This window comes from Equus quagga, chromosome 4 (assembly GCF_021613505.1).
Source record: "Equus quagga isolate Etosha38 chromosome 4, UCLA_HA_Equagga_1.0, whole genome shotgun sequence".
NCBI classification, from domain to species: Eukaryota; Metazoa; Chordata; class Mammalia; order Perissodactyla; family Equidae; genus Equus; species Equus quagga.
The window spans coordinates 139,036,075-139,057,920 of record NC_060270.1 but is presented as its reverse complement, the minus strand read 5'-3'; the positions used below and the strand labels follow the sequence as shown (position 1 = coordinate 139,057,920).

General features: G+C 38.4%; 1 protein-coding gene across 3 annotated transcripts in view; it reads right to left on the bottom strand.

The window, feature by feature from the left end:
- Positions 1-21,846, bottom strand: part of PARD3B (par-3 family cell polarity regulator beta) — a 915,243-nt gene that overhangs the window by 787,427 nt on the left and 105,970 nt on the right. For all 3 annotated transcript variants that reach the window (XM_046658143.1, XM_046658144.1, XM_046658145.1), the window contains exon 2: positions 675-776. In XM_046658143.1, coding sequence (XP_046514099.1) covers positions 675-776 — 102 coding nt within the window. The remainder of the gene's footprint in view (positions 1-674; positions 777-21,846) is intronic.

Below are 21,846 nucleotides of genomic sequence, written 5' to 3'. Positions count from 1 at the left end.
CCAGCACAGAAGTAGTGATCAACAATGTGAACCCACAGCAACAATCCAGTGTATTGCACCCGAATGGTTTACTCTTATACCTTGTTCAGTTTAGCATTAGAAGAGAAATCTCATTAAAACAAGATATTTACAATGGGGATTATTCCCAGGTAGGTGGCAAAACATGTTCAAACTTTTTGGAATATTTGATTTAGTGTTTTTTATTTTAGGAATGAAAACAAAGACTATCATGAAAGATAGTTGTTTGCTAGCTACTTTCACCATAGTTCTTTAGAAGACTTTTCTCCCCATTGTATTCGCTACTATGAAACGTATTCGGATCTCAAGCATTAAGTTGAATATTTAGCAAGGGCCAAGAATAAACTCCAGAGCCAGTAACGACAATGAGAACTCCAACAGCCTCAGAGCCTGACACTAATTCACTGAGACGTATGGGGAACTCATGGGAATGAAGCGTCTGCTAATTAGGCCACCATGAACAGATTCTCAAACCTTGACAAAGTTTTTCCAAACATCTGATGAGGAACTTTGATTTCTGGGCTGTCCAGGTGAAACCTGAACAGATGGTATCTGTTAACAATAATTGACACATGAGTTTGTTAAGGATCTCAACCTCTGAAAAACACGCAGCTCTAAAGACGAAAACAAAGAGAAACATTTTGAGAGTCATTTACCTTATCTTTGTCTTCAGCGACATCTGCCAAGACATCGTCTGGATCCAGGATTCCTCCATCTGTGTATTCTAAGTGATGAATCTTTACCCAGTAGCCAGGATCCTGTGGTAGAACAGCCAAGGTTTTATGACTTAAACTATTTAAAAAGGTAAAATACATTTTAATAAAAAATAAATAAATGGGCTGATTAAAAACATTGCTCTAGTAGGGGCCAGTTCTGTGGCCAAGTGGTCAAAGCTCTGTGAGTTCCCCTTCAGTGGCCCGGGTTGGCAGGTCAGATCCTGGGTACAGACCTACTCCGTTCGTGGAGGCATCCCACATACAAAATAGAGGAAGACTGGCACAGATGTTAGCTCAGGGCTAAGTTTCCTCAAGCGGAAAAAAAAAAGAGGCGGACTGGTAATGGATGTTAGCTCAGTGCAAATCTTCTTCACCAAAGCTCTAATAATAATATAATCTTTAAGCACCAAAAATAAATGTTATCTATTTATTTGGATAAATATTTGGCATTTTTACACTGTTTAACATAAATCGGTAAAATCAAAGTATACATATTTCATCAATTTTCCTGGAAGCTAAATTGCAATACAAAAATAAACCACCCTATCTATTTGAAAAGCATATTCAAGGAATTTCCATAAGATACAATTTAGGTAATCCCAAGAATACTCTGGAGAAGAAAGATCTTCTTGAGGGTAGTTTCTGAAACTGGGGATTGGAAGTCCCAAGTAAGATCCGCCAAAGCTGTAGAAAAAAGTCAAAAGGCAGAAATCTGTGATGGCAATAGCTGTCACTCTGGAATACATGAATGGAATGGGGTGACCATGGACCTCTCCACCTTTTTGAATCCCCAGGCTCTTTACATGTGCTCAACTCTAAGATTTGCAACGACATCTGGGACAAGAGCTCCAGCACTGGTTTCCATTTGCTGCAACAGGGCAGCAACTCAAGCTGCCCTCACCAAACTGGGAGGAGTGACTTAGGAGATTCCCAATTATTGTTTGTAAAAACCACTTAGAAGTATGAGGCTTAAGGAAAAGCATTATTTTCTCAATTTGATATGTGGCTAGATACTCTAACTTAGAATTAAATGACTTTTATTTATTTATTTATTTATGTTCTGCCTATTCCCAGAAGACATATGAAAATGAATCATCATAATAATGAGCCAAGAACATGAATCAATGAATGAAGAAAAAGATTAGTAAGGTTTTTATCAGAATACCCAAGCTATAATCGATTGATTCTGTAATTCTTAGAAAGCCTCTGAAAGTGGGAAGTTTTTGGCTATAAACCACTCAGTTTCCAGTAAAGGAACTGACACCAGTTTGTGAGGAGAGACGGAAAGTCTCCTAGCATAAAGCCGTAGGCTTCGCCAGATGAATCTCTACAAAGGATAAGAACTCACATAAGCCACAGAACTGCAGTTTTAGAAAAACTAATGGAAATGGATGTCGTACAGCCTTTTCTTTAACTGTCCTCCAACAGAAAGCAAAAGCATACTATTAAATAATTCTTTTAAAGCATCTATTCGGAAAGATACTGACATGTGGCCCAAGCACATAGCTTTTCAGTAATCTGACTTGATAAAGTGATAGGCTTAAAAAATCCAAGGGAATTCTCCTTAGCTAGGCTTTAAACATTTCAAAATATTCTATAGAGTATCTAAAGAACAATTCCAAGTAAAATGAAAGGAACGTCTTTTTCTTCTAATACTAGATTTGTGGGCAGAAATGTTAATGGTTTATTAGGAAACTTTACCTGCCTGATTCTATTGGCCAAATAGAGACAGCAAAGACATGAGCAGTGGCAGTATAACCAGGTCAGAAAATCATAGGACACCCATCGCACAGATTCTTTAGTCAACGATATTTGCCAACTCAAGGCGATTGTGTTAAAGAAAGTGAGCTAAGTACAACAGAGTAGATTCCAAATAGGGAGGATGCTAGGGTGCACAGACACTATGTAGCAGCCACTGGACTGTAGAGAGAAGAGAGCAATAAAGAACTCTCTAGTAACCTTTGGGAATTCCATCTTTCTGCTATGGCCATGCTACAAGCAACATATTTCTCCACATCTACCCAGGACTTAGGACTGAAATCTATAGAATACTACACTGTCCTTGTAAAAATAGCCTTCTTACAAAAGGAGTTCAATTTAATTAATATCTGTCAATTTCCGTTGAGTTGGTTTTTGATATACTATAGCTCTGCAGTTGAAATCTGTTGAGATTAACCATCTTTATAAAAGCTGAGGTATTCCAAAGAGTTTGCTTTTCTTAGGTTCATTACTTAAAAGCAGACATCCATTAAGTTGACTGCTTTCTTCTCATGCTCAGTTTGCAAAAGCAGATTTTTATCACCTAAGACTGAGGTAAACAACAAGTGCAGTGTAAGTTAAAGCAGGCCTCTCTTCCTGCCTTGAGGTAGGAACAAGAGAAGAAAACCCAAGACTCTAATACGCTCAGTAACAGCTCAGGGGACAGGATCTCATCAGAGACAACGGGAGCAGCAGACCAGGGGCAGCAGGATGGCGCTGTGAAGTCCCACAGCGTTCTTCGCTCTCACCGACTTGTGAGATCTTAGACATTCTGGATGATAAGATATAGGAGTTGAAAATAGGACACTTATCTCTAATCTTGATTAAAAGAGTACAGAACTTAAAAGTTTTACAGAATTAAATCTAGTAAAAAATTAATTTAATACATTTTAGAATTATATATTCAGTCCCCCGAAAATTTTTTAAGTGAAATACATGGTGCCAGAATATAAAAAGACTGTTTGCAATTGTAACTCGCCCCATTCCACACTGATGCCGCCATTTCATCCACTCCAGAGGAGAGAGTGGGCTCATGACAAGCACAAGCACACGTCTAATTCTGAACAAAAGCCGACGAGCCACCTGAAAGCAGTGTCTGAATGTTTCACACATTCGAGAGAGGTAAGGCACAAACACAGCACGTACCAACAGTGCTTCTGTCCCCGTGCTATTCTGGCCACATGCTGTAGATCGTTTTAAGAATACACATACATTATTAGCAGCCGACAGGCTCCATAAGACCATAAATTCACCCCAACTCCTTTATGCATATAAAAATTTCCACCATTACCTTGCAGTCAACATTTTGCATTTCATTTACTTGGTTTTATTACCTTCAGAAATAAAAATGATCAAACATGAAAAGATGTTCACATACGTGTCTTGGTTCACACAATTAACCACTTGGCAAAGTTTACTGCATTTTCCATTGGTCATGACATTTCATGTACCTTTATATTGCACAAATACTGTAATACATATAACTTTTAAATTATTTAGAAAATATATATAGTATATGTGCTATGCAATAAATCTTATTACCTACACTCTAGCATGAGTAAAGTATTGAAAGATAACATAGTATACATTATGTTTCCTCCACTTCTGATAGTATCTTATCTGTTTTTTAAATAATGCACAGTTAACTTAAACCCTACTGGATTTTTAAAGCTAAAAATAAACTAGTCTATGAGGATAAACTGGAAAAGAAAACAAAAACATATGCATTATGGGAAGAAACAAGTGGCAGGGTACTTTTAATGATCAAGGTAGAAATTGTTCCAAACAGGCATTAACAGTAATAACAACAAATATCCTTTCCTTTGGGTAGATGACATGAAATTTGACCCAACACCTTAGAAAACTTATACCAGCCAAAGTTTTGAAGACCAGTAATTTTCCATCTGCAATACCTGAAGGAGTAGGCTGGTGAGCCACATATGGCACTGCCGTGACCACCAAGCGCTGAGATTATGCCAAGAGTCAAAAGAGGGAAAACGTGGAGGTTTCTAAGCAAAATTCTTCAGGTCCAAAGAGAAAAAACAGTCTGCCACGGCATCAAGGTCCAAAACTAAGGAGAAAGCTCCCAAGGAAACCAGTGGTTGGAGAAGGGCAGCAAATAGTGCTCAACAATCCAAGTAGTTTTTTGATGGCTTAATGTTTTCACAAGAACTATCTTACCCACTGGAACACAAGAACAACTGTAATATGGAAATTGATGGAAAAACAGGATTTTCCTTGTAGGATTTAACTTCACAAATTTGGTGGAATGCATCCATAAAATGAGATTATCATTTTCATCATTATCTTTATTGTCTTCATAATAGCAGATAATTTTAGTGCTTGCTACAGGCCAGGTACTATAGGTACTGTGTGTTTTATATGATTAACTCCTTTATCCTCAAACAGCGTCATGAAGTAGTTGCCAATCCATTTCACAGACGAGGAAAGCAAGGCACGGGTAGGTGAGTTGACCTACCCAAGGCCAGATGCTTAATAAGCAGCAGAGCCACGGCGGTTTTGTTTAACATAGAAAATACTTTTCTTTTAGATTAAAACTTAACAAAAAGCACAATTATCTAAAAATAAGTGAGGAGATCAGACCCATTTCTACTCCTACTTAAGTGTATGGATCCAGGCAAGTCACCATCACTCTGGGCCTCAGGTGCTACGTCATTAGCGAACCTGGAGGCTCTCTGACCTTCTGCACGATGTACCACATGGGGGTCAAAGTGTAAAGGACACAAGGGGAGTGATAATGGAAGGCCTTGGAGTCTGTTCATAAGTGTGTGCAGTGCTCCACCAGAAAGAGAAATTTCAGAACACAATTCCTTCATTATCAGGGAATTAAGAGTTTGGGAAGCATTGGGAAAAGATTTTCCTGCTAAGATCAGAGAGGGAGCTTGAGGCATCAGAAATTGGATAGAGAATTATAAAAACGTGCATGCATATAAAACTTAACTAACTACTTCTACCATGATCCTTTAGGCTTATTCTTCCCCTTTACCCAAGACCAAAAGAGAATCAGGTGCCCCTGAATGAATCCAGGCAAGAGACAGTGGTCAGAGTAGGTCTGGAGACTTTGGGGGGGGCAGAGAGAGAGGAGGAATCTCAATAATCCACCACAGACAGTGCACGGAAGAATGAGAGTTCCAAGAGGTGAAGCCTGGGCAAAACACAGCAGAGCAGCACTGACATCTGAAAGAAAAGAATTAAGCCAGAAAAGGCAGTAATGAATATAGAGCTCATTATGAGTCGGTCTAATTGACTTCAGAACCTGCCTCCACCTTCCTGAAATAGATCAAAGAAGTGCAAACGTGAGAAAAGACTAGAAGAGGAACATGAGCTGATGCCATTTTAATCAAGCGTGTTTCCTAAAACTTCAGGAGAACTGGAATGGGACCAAGGGTTGTCATGCTGGGTGGAAACCAATACCTGGCGAAGTCAACACTAGAATTGTAAACCTCAATTCATGTACAAAATGAAGGTGAATCCGTCTGTCTGCAAATTCACTTCCAGCTTTAAAAATCTATAATCCTACCAAATGAAAGTTGATACAGCCATACTAACATCAGATGAAGGAGAGCTTACGGGAAGAAGAATTACCAAGATAAAGGGAGACGTTTCACGATGATGAAAGGGTCAACCCAACAGGAAGAAAACAATTCTAAATCTCTGTGTCCCCAATAACAGAACTTCAATACATAGACTGCCAAAACGGACAGATATTGAAAAAGAAAATCCACAAACACAGTGGGAGACTTTTGATAGGAAGCCAAAAAGTCAGTAAGATATAAATTGCCTGAACATCACAATTAACAAAGTGGCCTAATTTACTTTTATTACATACAAAACACTGTACCCAAAAAGATTAGAAAACACAGTGTTTACAAGGGCACATGGAATATATACCAAATTTCAAAAGTCTAGAAACATTCAGAATATGCTCTCTGATCACAGTAGAATCAATTGCAGAAAGACACCTAGAAAATACTTGACTGTTTGGAAATCAGGATATACAGTTCTGAATAATCCATAGCCGAAAAATAAAGAAAACGAGAAAATAGTTTTAACTAAAAAAAAACCTAAGTAATATACAAAAAACTTGTGGGATGCAGCCAAAGCAGCACTTAATGGGACCCTTGCGGCTTTTAATGCATATACTAGCAAAAAAGAAACGCTCAAACCAAGAAGCTAGAGGAACAACTAGTCGAACCCAAAGATGAAAGGAAGGAAATAAAGAGCAACAAATCAATGAAATAAAAAACAAATACTAATCAAAGTTGGTACTATGAAAGGCTTGATAAAATTGATAAATACCCAGCAGGACTAATCAAGAAAGAGGAGAGAAAACATAAATCTCCAGTATCAAGAAGGAAAAAGGCAAACGATACCCTTATAAATCTTACAAATATTAAAAGGAGGATATTGTAAAAACTTTAGATGTATAAATTTGATATATGTAAATTTAATTAATATAAAATAAAAAAATTCTTTGAAAAGTATGACTTACCAAAACTGACAATAAAAATAGAAAATAGAAGTAATACAAAACAATTAAGGAAATTGAATTTAATTGCATTATTTTAAAACTTGCCCATAAAGAATATACCAGGCTCAGATTACTTCACAGATTAAATCTTCTTAATGTTTAAAGAAGAAATAGTGTCAATCTTAGACAAATACTTCTAGAAACTAGAAAAAGAGAAAAATGTTCCCATCCTTTTATAAGGACAGCATAATGTTGATATAAACACCTAACAAAGACATTACAAGAAAATTATAAAAATTACCAAAATCTGCATATGGACACACATACAAAAATCTTAAATACAACATTTGTAAATCAAATTCAGTGATGTATCTACAGGATAATATGTCATGACCAAGTGGGATTTATTCTAAAATTACAAGAGTGGTTTAAAATTAAAAAACCAACCAAGGTTATTCACCAAATTAATACAGGAAAAAAGGATAAAAACTAAATGATCATCACAGTGGATGCACACGAGCCTTTGAGAATATTCACCATCAACTCACAATAAAAAGAACAAATCTTAAAAAGCATCACAATGAAAAACAAGGCACACCAGTAACAAATAGAAAAATGAAACTTTGAAAAATAACATTTATAATAGCATCAAAAAATCAAATATTTAGGAATAAGTCTAACAAAAATGTGCATAACGCCTATGCTAAAAATTATAAAATATTCGGAAAAATTAAGTGTTTCATGGGCTGAAAGACTCAATATTGTGAAGATGTTGATCTTGTCCAAATTGACCAGAGTTAGGGTTAGGATCGTGAGGATCTGAAGCAACCAGAATTCTCAGACACTGAGGGTGGGGGTGTAAATGTGTGCCACTGTTTTGGAAAACTGGTAATGTCTGAACATAAACATCCCACATAGCACAGCAATTCCACTCCCAGGTGCACATCCCACAGAAATGAGGATATGGAAGTATCAAAACACACATGCTAGAATATTCATAGCAGGATTTTTCCTAATACCTAAAAATCTGGAAATAACCCAAATATTCATCATCAGTAGAATGGATAAATACCATGTCCATGAAATGGAATACTAAACATCAACAAGAATGAACAAACTACAAGTTTACCCAACAACATAGGTGAATCTCACAGCACAACACTGATCAAAGAGTCACATACAAAAATGTATAGACTGTGTGAATCCATGCATAATAAGCTCAAAAACAGGCAGAATTAACCCACAAGGTTAGAAGTCAGGAGACTGGTCACCTGTGAGAGAGGAAGGGCAGTGAGTGAAAGGGGCACAAAGAGGTTTCCGGAGCAATGTTCTATTTCTTGAGGTGTGCACTGACTATACTTGTTTGTGCACTTTTCTGCATGTGTGTTATACTTAAAAAATGTTTCCATAGAAATGAAAAGAACTTTTTGCTTCAGAAAATGTGATTTCTTTTTAAAATTTTTTTTAAAGATTGGCACCTGAGCTAACATCTGTTGCCAATCTTCTTTTTCTTTTTTTTTCCTTCTCCCCAAAGCCACTAGTACATAATTGTAAATTCTATTTGTGAGTGCCTCGGGCTGTGCTATGTGGGATGCCACCTCAGCATGGCCTAATGAGTGGGGCTAGGTCCGCACCCAGGATTCAAACTGGCGAAACCCTGGGTTGTCAAAGCGGAGCATGAGAACTTAACCACTCTGCCACGGGGCTGGCCCCTAAATGTTGCTTACTTTCTTCAAACCAAAATACCTAATGGTTCCCTTCACATGTGACATCTCCACAGATAAACTAATGAACACCACTAAAGAGCTGTTTAGAACAAGACTCTACTTCCCCAGTTTCCTTAGAAGTATAAGAACAAATCTTAAGGCAAATAAAAGGAATGTATAAATCCCAAAAGATGGGGAGGCCAGGTTATGCTACCAACAGAACAGGTTGCTCACTGACCACCAGTGATTCAAAACCGCTAAGACCCACAGAGGAGGCTTGGCGAGGCGGACCACAGGCTTATATGAGTCAACAGTGCGACAAGTCTGCAAAAACGTTACCACCATATTAGGCCATGATAACAGAAGTACTGTGTCCAGAACACAGCAAGTAATAATCTCGTTCTATGCTAAAGTGGTCACACCACATGTAGAGTATTTTTTCAAAATTTAAGAGATGATCATAAACAAACCGGAGAGCACTCGTATGGGGAAATGTAAATATATCTTATGATGAGTGAGCTGACCTAACTTAGGTTTATTCACATGGGAGAACACAAAAGGAAAATAGGTGCCATTTCAAACATAGTAGGACCACAGTTTATAGGGCACTGAGCTCTTAAAGTTATATGGTAAGGCAAAAGTCACTTATTGTTAAAATTATCTCTGGAAGTCTCCCAGGGAGACACAATATTGGAGACGGACACACTTCCTTTCGATAAGTCCAACACTACGTATTTTTCCTCCAGGACTGGGGCATAGTGTTCATTGTCTTTTCACCTTAGTACCAGATGAAGTATCTGGAGTGTGTCGGAGACCATATTCTGTGAAAAATGCTTACCTTAAACCCTTAGAATTGTCCTCAAGCCAGAGACGGACTCCCATTACCATAAGCACGTGGGAACTCAGACCACAAAAATTGTGCAGAGACTCATCCTGTGCTTCTCTGGGATGCACGCTCGTTGCTCACACAAGTTCAATTAGCCACACTATTCACATTCTGATCCCTTCTTTTCCTTTGGTTGAGCTTTTATAGGTGAATTTGTAAAAATCTTATGACCATGTGAGACTTCCATCAAGTTAAAAGGTTGCCATGCACAAGAAAGATTTGGCTTGTTCTGTACTGCTCCAGAAAAGATACATAAACAAGAGAGGTGGAAGGAAGCGCAGCATAAGAAAGAGATTTCAGAGAGAGCATCTAAGAGTGCAGCGGGTTGTTTGATGAGACAGTGAGCTCTCCTTTCCCATAAAGAGTCAAGCAAAGGCTAGATTGCAGTACCTTAAGGATGTTATAGGATAAGGAGAAGGGGAAATTGTGTGATCTTGAAGATGTCTTCCAACTCTCAAATCTGCATTATCTAGAACCTCAAAGTTCCTTAGGGCTTTGAACCTTCAGTTAGAGAAACTTCTGGAAAGAACAAATCTCTGCTGTATCATAAGAATAATGTTTTCAGCAGTTCAGCATGATTGCACAATTACTGGGCCTCTCCAAAAGGAAAGTCTATGAGCAAAAACACTGTATTTTAAATTTCCCAATCTATCAGTTATTCTAGAGTCTTGCTGTGTAACCTGAAAGTTCATTAATTTATAAACAAATTTGCGAAAAAATTCTTCCATCTCCAAGCTAAAAGAATTACTCTGTTAGAGAAAAAATAAAAATAAAAACTGAGAATTTTCTATTATTTAAAACATTATTTTTAAATAGACTAGTTTCTCACTCTAAAAAAATTTGTCCCCACCACTCCCCTTCCCCCCAAAAATTGGGAGTTTTCAAGCTTTGACTAGTAAATTCATAAGTTAAAAAACTGGTAGGAACCCATTGGTTCACAGACCACCTGTACCAGGCATCTTCTCTTACAGAGGGGAAACCAGAGCACACAAAGGTTGAGCCACAAGGAAGGTAGCTGTTGGCTTATGATGTATAGTCCTAAACAAAATAGTCTCAATATAAGAGCACCAACAATTCCAGGAGAAATTTTCAATTTTATCTCATAATCCAAATTTTGACAATATTATTCTCTTTTTCAAGCAGGAAGAAAAATATTTAAGCATCAAGGCAAACACTTCACTTTCTGTTCACATATCAACTAAATATTAAAAACATTGTTAATCACCCATGTCATTTTCCATTCAGCTTTGTGAAGTAACCCTAATCTCAGCAGTTTTCTTTATATAAAGGATTTTAAAGGTTCATTTTTCATCCTGGGATTAACCTAAACTTATTTGAGGAAAAAAGGTCCAGATATCTAGATAGAGCTTTTTTTTTTTTCCAATAAAGGAGAAATTGCAATTATTTTCAAATCTACTGCCTACATCATCACAGTATACTCTAACTCTTTACAAGAACATAGAAATTTCCTTTTCCTATGGATCTAAGAGCGAGTTAAATGCATAAAAGTACAAGCCCTATATAAATCTTCAGGATTAAATACACTAAAATCTTAAAACCAAAGTTCTATCCAAAAAATCAAATATAAAGTCTGAAATTAACAAAAGTTGCAAATATATTTAATTGATACATCTATTTCAAAAGATTCTCAATATGAAAGACTTTTAAAACATTAAACCATTACTAGTTAATAACACTGAAAAATGCAATATTTCAAAATAATTTCAAAGGAAACAGCTGATTTTTTTTAAAAATCCTGCTTTCCATGAATTGTTTCCAATGAAATTTTATAGTCCAAAGTCCTGGATGCCAAGGTTTTAGAAACTTGTGTGGTCCAAAGGAATGCAAAGCCTACAGCCAAAGAATGGAAGCAGCCATGTCTCCAAAGACAAGGACAAGCTATAATTTTAAAAATTATTTATTCATTATTAAACCCTAAAAAGTGTTCTGCTACAAAATAAATTTTAATGAGAATTTGAGAAAGCAAATTCGTACAACTCAAGCCTTACTTAACGCAGCCAATTAAATTCAAACTTCCTTGCTGCTATGAGGCTGGCGTCTTTGTATACTAGCTCCAAAGAATACGTTCGACAGCTACTGTCAACTGTGGGTGTGTCTCCGTGTATATGACGAACGAAGACGGCGAAAAGCTTCTTCTTTCTTTCATGCTGCAGAAAACCACCATGGCCTCTAGGACTTCACTTGAACACAAAGGTTTATGCTCCCTCATTGAAAAATTAGGACATAGAAAAGAGGATTTTAATTTACATCAGAAGAAGTACTGGTGGCAGTGTTTATAAAAATAAGTTAACTCTAAGATAAACATAAAGGCCTCATCTACTTTGTTGCCCCTCACTGTTTATAAAACTTCTTTTCAGTACAGCAGTAATAGGAATGGTGAAGGATTATCTGTCTCTGATTTTCAAAAGGAATGGGGACACCATTGCCCACTATTGTTGGCTTTGTTTCTCTAACAACAGGGTCATTCATCCAGAATGCTATGGATAGATCACAGATGTAGCTACAAAGAATACAAGGGCACAGGAAAGGAAATAGGAAAAGCTGAGCTGGAGCAGCTGCTCAGAGATGACCTTCCTGCCTGCCACTCTAAGGCTGATGCCCTGCCCCATTGCCAGCATCAAGCCTGAGCATTACTGTATTCAATTATTTGTTAATTTTTATTGCTTGGCCTCCCAGAACTAGAACACGAGCTCCATGATACAGAAACCTCAATTATCTTCACTTCCATTTACCAACAACCTGAAACTTCTTCTGGGATCCACAATAAATTTGTCATATGAATAGGTAAAGACAAGGAGAAGCAGAAAGGAGTAACAAAGGAGGAGGAGAAAAAGATCTCACGTTCTAAGAGAGAAAGCCATTTCATTTATGCTAAAACAAAAGCTTCAGTCATATGACCTAGATCTTTTCAGAAAGCCAAGGGCAGCAGGGGAGAAGTAGAAACACTCTGGATTGCACATCAAAGGCAGTTGTTTATACAACCAGCGTGTGCTGACTTCTTGCAACATCCATGAACGAAACAAAACACGGGAGAAAAACTCCATCCTTGGAAGAATAAAGCTTACAGTTCAGTGAGGAGAAAAGAGAGGCAGTAATTAACAAACAGAACAAATAAGTAAATTAAATGGTGTGGTAGAAAGCGATGAGTGATTTGGGAGAGAAGATGGAGTAGAGTGAGGAGGATGCGGAGGAGAAAGGGGTCAGGTCACTGGTGACCTTTGAGCCAACATTTGAGGAGGCGAGTAGGTAGCAGTCTGCAGAATGGAAGTCAGGTCTCCTAAAAAATGGCTATGCCTTTGAAAGTCCATGTGCAGTCATTTGTAAAAGAAGTCAAAGCTCAGAAAAGGGACCTCTATAGGAGTGCCCTTGTGGGGACAGGAGTGAGAAAACTAGTTCAGTTGTCAGGTTGAACAAGCCCAGCAGAGATGTGGAGGAGATACCCAATGGTAGGAACCACCTCACCTGTCCAGCCTCTGCAAGAATATCTTGCCCCACACTAAGCAAAATTTTTACTCCACTCTTCAACAGTAACTAAAATTCTACTAGTTTTACATCATCATTAAACATGTTTAAAATTACCTTTATTTAAATGAAAGTATTCCCAGAGAGGTAGAAGAAGGGACCAAGATGTTATTTGTGTCTCAGGTGTTCCCTTCTGAACTGCTGAGGGGAGGCATTCCAGGTGCGACCGGGCACGGGCCACACGGAGACCATCAAGCCGACTCCCCAAATGAAACTGGTTAGTGGGAGAAGTGTGACCTTTAAAGTCAGTAAGACTAGGCTGAAATCCAAGCCCCCCCACTCACATAAAGTGAGAACAATACCCTGGACCCTCACTGGATTGTGAGAAATTCATTACATATTCATGCACGTGCACATCCGCAGCACACACATATATACCTACATATGTGCTCTTTCCTGGCATCATATCCTTACATTCTATAAAGGCAGAGCCACTTCTAATATATATTACTGTAAAAGCAGCATCGGACATAGTCTCCTCCTTACAACAGATATACAGTGCCCATTATTATTACTACCCTGAATAAATGAGAGTTTGAAACTGAGAGTTACTGAGAGTTTGGGAGGGCAAAGAGACCTGGGCTTGAGAAAGAAGAAAGTCCACAGGAAGCACGCCCAAGGTCCAGAAAGAGCAGGATCAGAATGCTAGGCAAGGTTTTCTTATGTCAAAATTTTGGCCAGGAGGAAATGTTCTTCCCCAGTTTTCTCTGCGTCTGTGATCAAAATGTGGTCCATAGACCAAGCGGGTCCATGAACTGTCTGTTTTTCATCTGCAACAAAAGAAACACAGAAACTGGGAGTAAGCATTTAAAAGTTTGTAGCAATTTCTTATTGCTGTAATATCCAAGCACATGATTTTGTATTTCAGAAAAGTATCCATTTGCTACAGAAAAACAAACAAAACATTCTGGTCCTCCACCACAAATAGCTTGAGAAGCCTTGATACACTGGCCATGTTCCCTGACCCCCTTGCCTTAGCTGGGACTTGTAACTAACTGTCATAGTTAGTTGACATTAATCAAAATGTTGACATTTGAAAAGCAGCCCCCTACAGACAACAAAAACTTCTATTTAAATATTATTTACACGGGAAAATGCAGACCAAACTCCAAAACAATTAGCTAAAACTTTCAGAAACCGATCTGCTAATAAATTGGGATCAGACTTCCCTTGGTTTTAACACCTTAACTACCTCATGAGAGAAAATGAGAATATAGATGACAACACTGAAAACTATGTAGTTTTGTCGAAAATTATGGTATCATTATACCTTTATACTATTATTACACTATTAAGTTATAAATATACTGGGAGAGAAAGCCCAAGCAGACATGCCAACTGCATAGCAGGCAAACAACAACAACAAAACAAGAGAAGGACTGAAAGTTCACCTTATAAAGAAAGATGACGAAAATAATAGAAAAATAATCAAAATGTTGAGGGAAAAGTTTTGGGAGTTATATCACAATTATCAGTTATACACATTTACATCTATATTTATATATATTCATTTATACATATATATTACTATAATACAAAAGCTGAGATGACTGTGGGTCCATACTTTGTACAAGAAAACAAATTCAAACCTAGTTTTTGAAAAGGTGCAGATCTAGAAATATTTTAGTTGAAAAAAATCACCAGCTAACACGTACCCATAGTTACAGTCGTTAAGAGGATCCCAATCCCTTTGTCCCTGGAAAACATCCCCAAAGAAGAAAAATTAAAAAACAGAACCATAAACGCCATCTTCATGAAACCAAAAGATATCTCCAATTCAAAGCAGAAAGACAGAAAATGGATGGGTAAGGAAGTAACGACTTCTGAGGGAGGAGGAAGGCCAAACCCAAGTGCCTTTAGATGGAGACAGTCGCACGAAAAACGAGCCAGTCCTCTTGGGACACAGTGTGGAGACACCAGAGTCCACGAAAATTAGGAGGAGGTAGGGGCTGAAAATGGTGAGTACAAATTGTCTGAAAGCACGTTTAAGGGAGGATTCAACTCCTACGTGCCCGTCACCATCTCCTCTGTCAAGAGGCGAGAAATAATCTCTGGAGAACTTGAACCACAGCAGATTCCAGACCCTAAGACATCAGGCACAGAGAAGGGCTGAATACAAAAGGCTACAGACTGTGAACGGGGGTCTGCACAAAGAATGCTATGCCTTCAACCTTGCTATCCCATCCAAACCCCGAGAGCCAGCAGCCAGGCTTACAGCAGACCCGCCTCTCTAGCCACTCCTCACAGGCGATTAGAGGCATGTATGCCACCAAAATGAGGACCCAGGAAACAGAGCACCCAACACAGAAGACATGGAAAGGGAATTCCTCCCAAATAGTGACCGCAGTTAATGTCAGCCACGCAGGATGGTAGGGAGCACTGCCCCTGATCAGATCAGGACAATGAGGGGCTCTAGGAGTGAGCTTATCAGGGAAAAACCCCAAATTGACAGATTTTATGACAGTTTTAGCTCTCTGGAAAATGGTACAAAGAGACATTTTATACCACTATTAGAAGAAGAGAAAAGAAAGTATGAGATTCAAAGAAAACTAAGCAAATAAAATATATCAACTCCAGGAAAACCAAAACTGTGCCCAAGACAGGAAACAACCGCAGTCATTGGCTCAAGAGTGCACAGTCATAGACATGACAACACTGAGTACAGATTTAACCAAAAACCCCAACAAGAATTTTGCGAGACAAGGAGGGAGAAAAGGTGAAAAAGCTGTAAGTTATCATTTTCAACTACCCAAACAGGATGTAAACAGATAATGCCCAAAACTGATGAATCAAGAGAGAGTAGTAAATTCATATTTAAAAATAAAAGCACACTGCTATCCCTTGATTCATAAATTATTTAGAATTATGGAGAGAAATACAGCAACAAAAAAGACAGCTGAAGCATTTAGAGTGGCCGCTTCTTAGAAGGAAGGTGGGCTGCAGGGTATCAACAGAGCACTATTTTTTGTTATGGGTCTTTTAGCACTATTTGACTCAAACTAGAAATCAGCACACTATGGCCCTTGGGCCACATCCTGCCCATCATCTATCCTTGTAAATCAAGTTTAGTGGGACATGGCCACTCGTGCGAGTACCGTGCCTGGTGACTTTTGCGCTGCAACAGCAGAGGTGAGTGGCTGTGACTCACATCACATGGCTTGCAAAGGCTAAAAGACTTACTCTCTGGCCTGTTACAAAAGTTTGCCAACTCCTGCTTTAAACTGTGTGTAAGAATTAATGTGATTTTTTGGTTGTTTTTTGTTTTGTTTTTATTTTGTTTCTTTTTTTTTCTTTTTTCAAGATGATTAGCCCTGAGCTAACATCTGCCAGGAATCCTCCTCTTTTTGCTGAGGAAGACGGGCCCTGAGCTAACATCCGTGCCCATCTTTCTCTACTTTTTATGTGGGATGCCTGCCACAGCATGGCTTGACAAGTGGTGTGCAGGTCCACACCTGGGATCCAAACCAGAGAACGCCTGGCCACTGAAGCAGAATGTGCGAACTTAACCTCTGCGCCACCGGGCCTGCCCTACTTTGATTTTAAAAATTAAATGGTACAGAGTGTGGCCCAATTGTATTCTCCAGAGGCAACTCTTTTGCACATTTGTTTTCATCTATTTGAACGTCAACTCCTTTTCTCCAAATAGTAAGCATTTCTAAACGTCTCCACTGAGGGACTTCAGAAATGATCTTCTGACTTTCTCATATCATTGATGGCAATCAAGGGTACTGAGAGCCCCCAACTCTCCCATCCTTCTTTCTCCTAATACTGCTGTTCAAATATGTTTACTTCCTTTAATAGTTACTTTTATCTTGAATGAATAACTTAAACTTCTATTTTTGATTCTATCATCTTCAGACAGGATCTCTTCACTCCTCAGAGTCAAGGATACACCACAGTTCTTACTCCTCTTCCCCTGTACTTCCGCTGCCCACTTCTGTCAGCTCCACCTTCACTTTACACTACCAAAGTGGAAAACATTTGTATTCTCTTCTATCATGATACCCATACTTTGTCTATAAATTGATTCAAAAAGTTGAAGCCAATAGATAGCATTGACATTTATGGCAATCAAGGAAATAATCTTCTCTGACAAACCAAATAGGAAATGACTACTGGTCATTCCTTACAGTGCTAATGTCATAACTCCTAAGCCATTCAAACAAGAATGTTCAAATACATTCTCCTTTTTACAGTACACTTTGCCCAAAATTAGGCTGCGTTGCTTTGCTATGTAAGCTGTAAGTGTTAACCTCAATATCAAAGATATATGGTAAATTTCCCATATATCTTTTATACTTTTACAATATTTTCTATATAGTATATATATATATATATATATTATACATATAGTATCTATGTTTATATACACACATTATATATGTATATATGGTCACAAACATGCATGTGGATATAATCACATTTAATAGCAAAACAAATTATGCCCAATTTTGTATAAGCAAGAAATATCACTCTCTTTAAGAGAATGAGCATGGTTGCTTTTAATAACATAAAATAAAAATAGTCTATTCTAGGGAAATTTTAAATGCCTGATTCTAGAAAATAAGAAGCAAGCCCTTCATATAGCCAAATGGCAATGAAGAAGGGTTCTCTTAGTTTCCTATTGCTCCTATGACAAATTACCACAAACTCCATGGCTTAAAACACACAAATCTATCATCTTATACTTCTGTAGGTCTGAAGTCTGATGCAGATCTACCGGGCTAAATCAAGGTCTCAGCAGAGCTGAAATCCTGTCTAGAGGCTCTGGGGAAGAACCCTTTCCTTGGCCTTTTTCCAGCGTTTAGGGGTTTCCCATATTCTTTGGCTCAACGCCTCCTTCCATCGCCAACCTCGGAATGGCCAGTCCAGTTTGACTTCCACTTCTCCTTCCCTCTTCCACATTTAAGAACCCCGTGATTACACAGCCCACCAGGATGACGCAGGATATTCTCCTATCTTAAAGTTAACTGACTAGCAATCTTAATTCCATATGCTACCTTAATTCTCATTTACCATGTAACATAACTTATACACAGGCTCTGAGGACTAGGATGCAGGCATCTTTGGGAGGCCATTATTTTGCCTAACACAGGGGTCTAATATAGTATATTACTTTTATTTTAGAAAGGTGTCTTAACAGTCCTAATAATTATTCCAAACTAAATACAAATAAAAACCAGTGTGTCAGAAGACCTGTCTCAAAGATGTGTTTGGAACGAAAAAGTTTAGAAATTAGTAATTACTAATGTACTTACTAATGAAGTAATAAAAGATGTATCTTCAGAAGTTTTCAGCATTAATTTAGAAGCTCAGCCTTCACAAAATGTTGGGTCACATTCAACTTTTGGCCTCACATTCCAGAGAATTTTACCCACGAAGAGTTTTTAAACAATCCAAGAGACAACAGAGACATAAAATAGAGATAGAAAACTTAGGATTGAAATGATATTTAAAATAATTGGGTCAATAATAATTCACAGTAAGCCAAAGCCCATTAATCTACAGCACAGAGGCACTAACCAATCAGAACAGATGTTAGGCAAGTAAGGCCAATCAGATGTCACCAGCTGACTACATCAGTCCGCCCATTTGACCTTCCGAGCCAAGCTTACCAATGGGAAAGTATTTCCAACCAAACTTTCTCTCTTCTATTGTGCTTACTCAGTCCTTTCAGATTGGGGAGATTCAAGATAATCTCAGCCAAAATCCCAGGAAGTTATTTTATGGATATCAACAAACTGATTCTAAAATTTATATGGAGAGTGAAGAGACCCAGAAGAGCCAACACAACACTGAAGGAGAAAAACAAAGTTGGAGGACTGACACTGCCAGACTTCAAGACTTACTGTAAAGCTACAATAATCATGACAGTGTGGTACTGCTGAAAGAACAAACAAATAGATCAATGGAACAGGTTAGAGAGCCCAGAAAGAGACCTACATAAATACAGTCAACTGATCTTTGACAAAGGAGCAGAGGCAATACGATGGAGCAAAGACAGTCTTTTCAATAAATGGTGCTGGAAGAACTGACATCCACATGCAAGAAAATTAATCTAGACACAGACCTTTCACCCTTCACAAATATTAACTCAAAATGGATCATAGACCTAAATGTGAAATGCAAAAGTATAAAACTCCTAGAAGATAGGAGAAAACCTAGAGGACCTTGGGTATGGTAATGACTTGTTAGTTACAACATTGAAGGCACAACCCATGAAAGAAATAATTGATAAATTAGACCTCATTGAAATTAAAAACTTCCAATTCTCTTGACATTGTCTTTTGCAGAGCAAAAGACAGGCCACACACTGGGAGAAAATATTTGCAAACAATACATCTAATAAAGGAATTATCCAAAATATACAAAGAACTCTTAAAACTCAACAATGAGATAACAAAAACCTGATGAAAAAAATGGGCCAAAGACCTTAACAGTTACTTCATCAAAGATATACAGATGGCCAATAAGCATATGAAAAGATGCCCCACATCACATATCAGGGAAACACAAATTAAAATAACAATGAGATAACACTACACACCTATTAGAACAGCCAGAATCCAGAACACTGACAACACCAAATGCTGGTGAGGATGTGGAGCAACAGGGGCACTCATTCATCACTGGTGGGAATGCAAAATGGTACAGTCACTTTGGAAAACAGTTTGGTGGTTTCTTACAAAATTAAACATACTCTCACCATATGAGTCAGCAATCCTTCTCCTTGGTATTTACCTCAAGGAGTTGAAAGCTTATGACCACATGAAAACCTGCACACACGTGTTTATTCATTGTTGCCAAAACCTGGAAGCCATGAAGATGTCCTTCAGTAGGTGAATGGATAAAGAACAGTGGTCTACCCAGACAATGGAATATTATCCAGTGCTAAAAAGAGCTATCAAGCCAAGAAAAGACATGGAGGAATCTTAAATGTATATAACTAAGTGAAAGAAGCCAAACTGGAAAAAGACTACACATACTACATGATTCCAACTAAATGACATTCCGGCAAAGGTAAAACTATGGAGACAGTAAAAGGATTAGTGATGCCAGGGGTTGGGGTGGGGGAGGGACGAACAGGCAGAGCACAGAAGATTTTGGGAGCTGTGAAAACATTCCATTTGGAGAACATAATTATGGGTACACATCATTATACTTTTGTCCAAACATATCAAATGTGCAAAACCAAGAATGAACCATAATTTAAACTACGGGTGATTATGACGTGTCAATGTAGGTCCACCAGTTGTAATAAATGTACCATCTAGTGGAGGGTGTTGACAATGGAGGAGGCTGTGCGTGTGTGGGGGCAGCAGGCATATGGGAAACCTCTGTACCTGTCCCTCAATTTTGCAGTAATCATTAAAGTGCTCCAAAAACATAGATGGCTTCCAAAAACATGTCCACCGAGACTTATTACGGAGCTCCAATCCAACCTCTCAGCATAGATGCCTTAAACCAACATGCCCAAAACTGAGTGCATGACCTTCACACCCTAGGTATTTCTTCTCAGTGAGTGGCAGGAGTTTTCCAGTTTTGTGAGCCAAAAACCCGACTCATCTATATCCATCTCCCTCACCTCATCCCTATGTGAAATCCATCCACAGATCCTGTCAGTTCTATCTTCTAGATCTACTTCAAATCTGTCTGTTTTTCTTCACCTTCACAACTACTTTCCTAGTCAAGTCAGCCATCGTCTCTTGCCTACGCTACAGCAATAGTCACCTGATGGTCTGTCTACATCTCCACTATTCTCTTCAAACCTTGTCTGAAGTGACCTTTATCTCTCTCTCCCTATTTTAATGTTAGTTATCATCTCTCCAGGCCCAACTCAGATACCTCCTCATCTCACATGTGAATCCTTCCTCAGTTCTCCAGTTGGAATTCATTTCTTCTTCAACCATGCCCCCATTACCTTGTTCACACTTTGCTTCCATCTCTTTTATTTTGCCTCTGTGATCGGTTGTCTGCATGTTTCATTCTCAAGTGCACAGGCAATGTTTTCATCATCCTAAATTCTCCCATTACTTCCCCACCCCAGAACCCAACCCAGCATTATAAATCCAGCATGAGCTCAACAGCAGCAAAGTCAATTATCGGTGATTATCATATGAATAATGTCATATTTAGACATAAGAAGAATGATTAGGACCAGATTAAGTTCAAGAAAGGAAAACTGTACCAGTAGGCAACAGGAAACAGTGGATCAGCATTCAGTGAATAGTTACTGAACCGCTCCGGCCCTGTGCAAGGCCCAAGTCACACAGTCACAGAATTGTTTGAGTTTGCAACTCTCACATATTGCCCAAGATGTTCCCACAATGCCCTCAATGCCCCCTAAAACCTGGTAAGAAATACACCCATCAACACCAATGCCAAACCTCATTTATCCCAGTAATTTCCTCTTCCTTTCAATGCAACTTTATTATGAGAATATATATATGAAAATGACCACCAGTTACAGGTCACAGATTGTTTCATCAAAATTAGGCTTGAATTCAAGTTACTTCATTTTGCAGATGAGGAAATTGAAGCCCAGATTAGTTGAACATACTCCCTGAGGTCACAAAATTGGTCAGTGGCAGAGCCAAGATCATACTTCAGTTTTCCTGAGTCTCGGTCTAGTGAGTTGACACTTGATGATCTATGTAAAATAGAAGGGGTCACAGGCACGGCTAATTGGAACGGTTGGAATTTTTCACCACCAGTTGAGGAATGTGG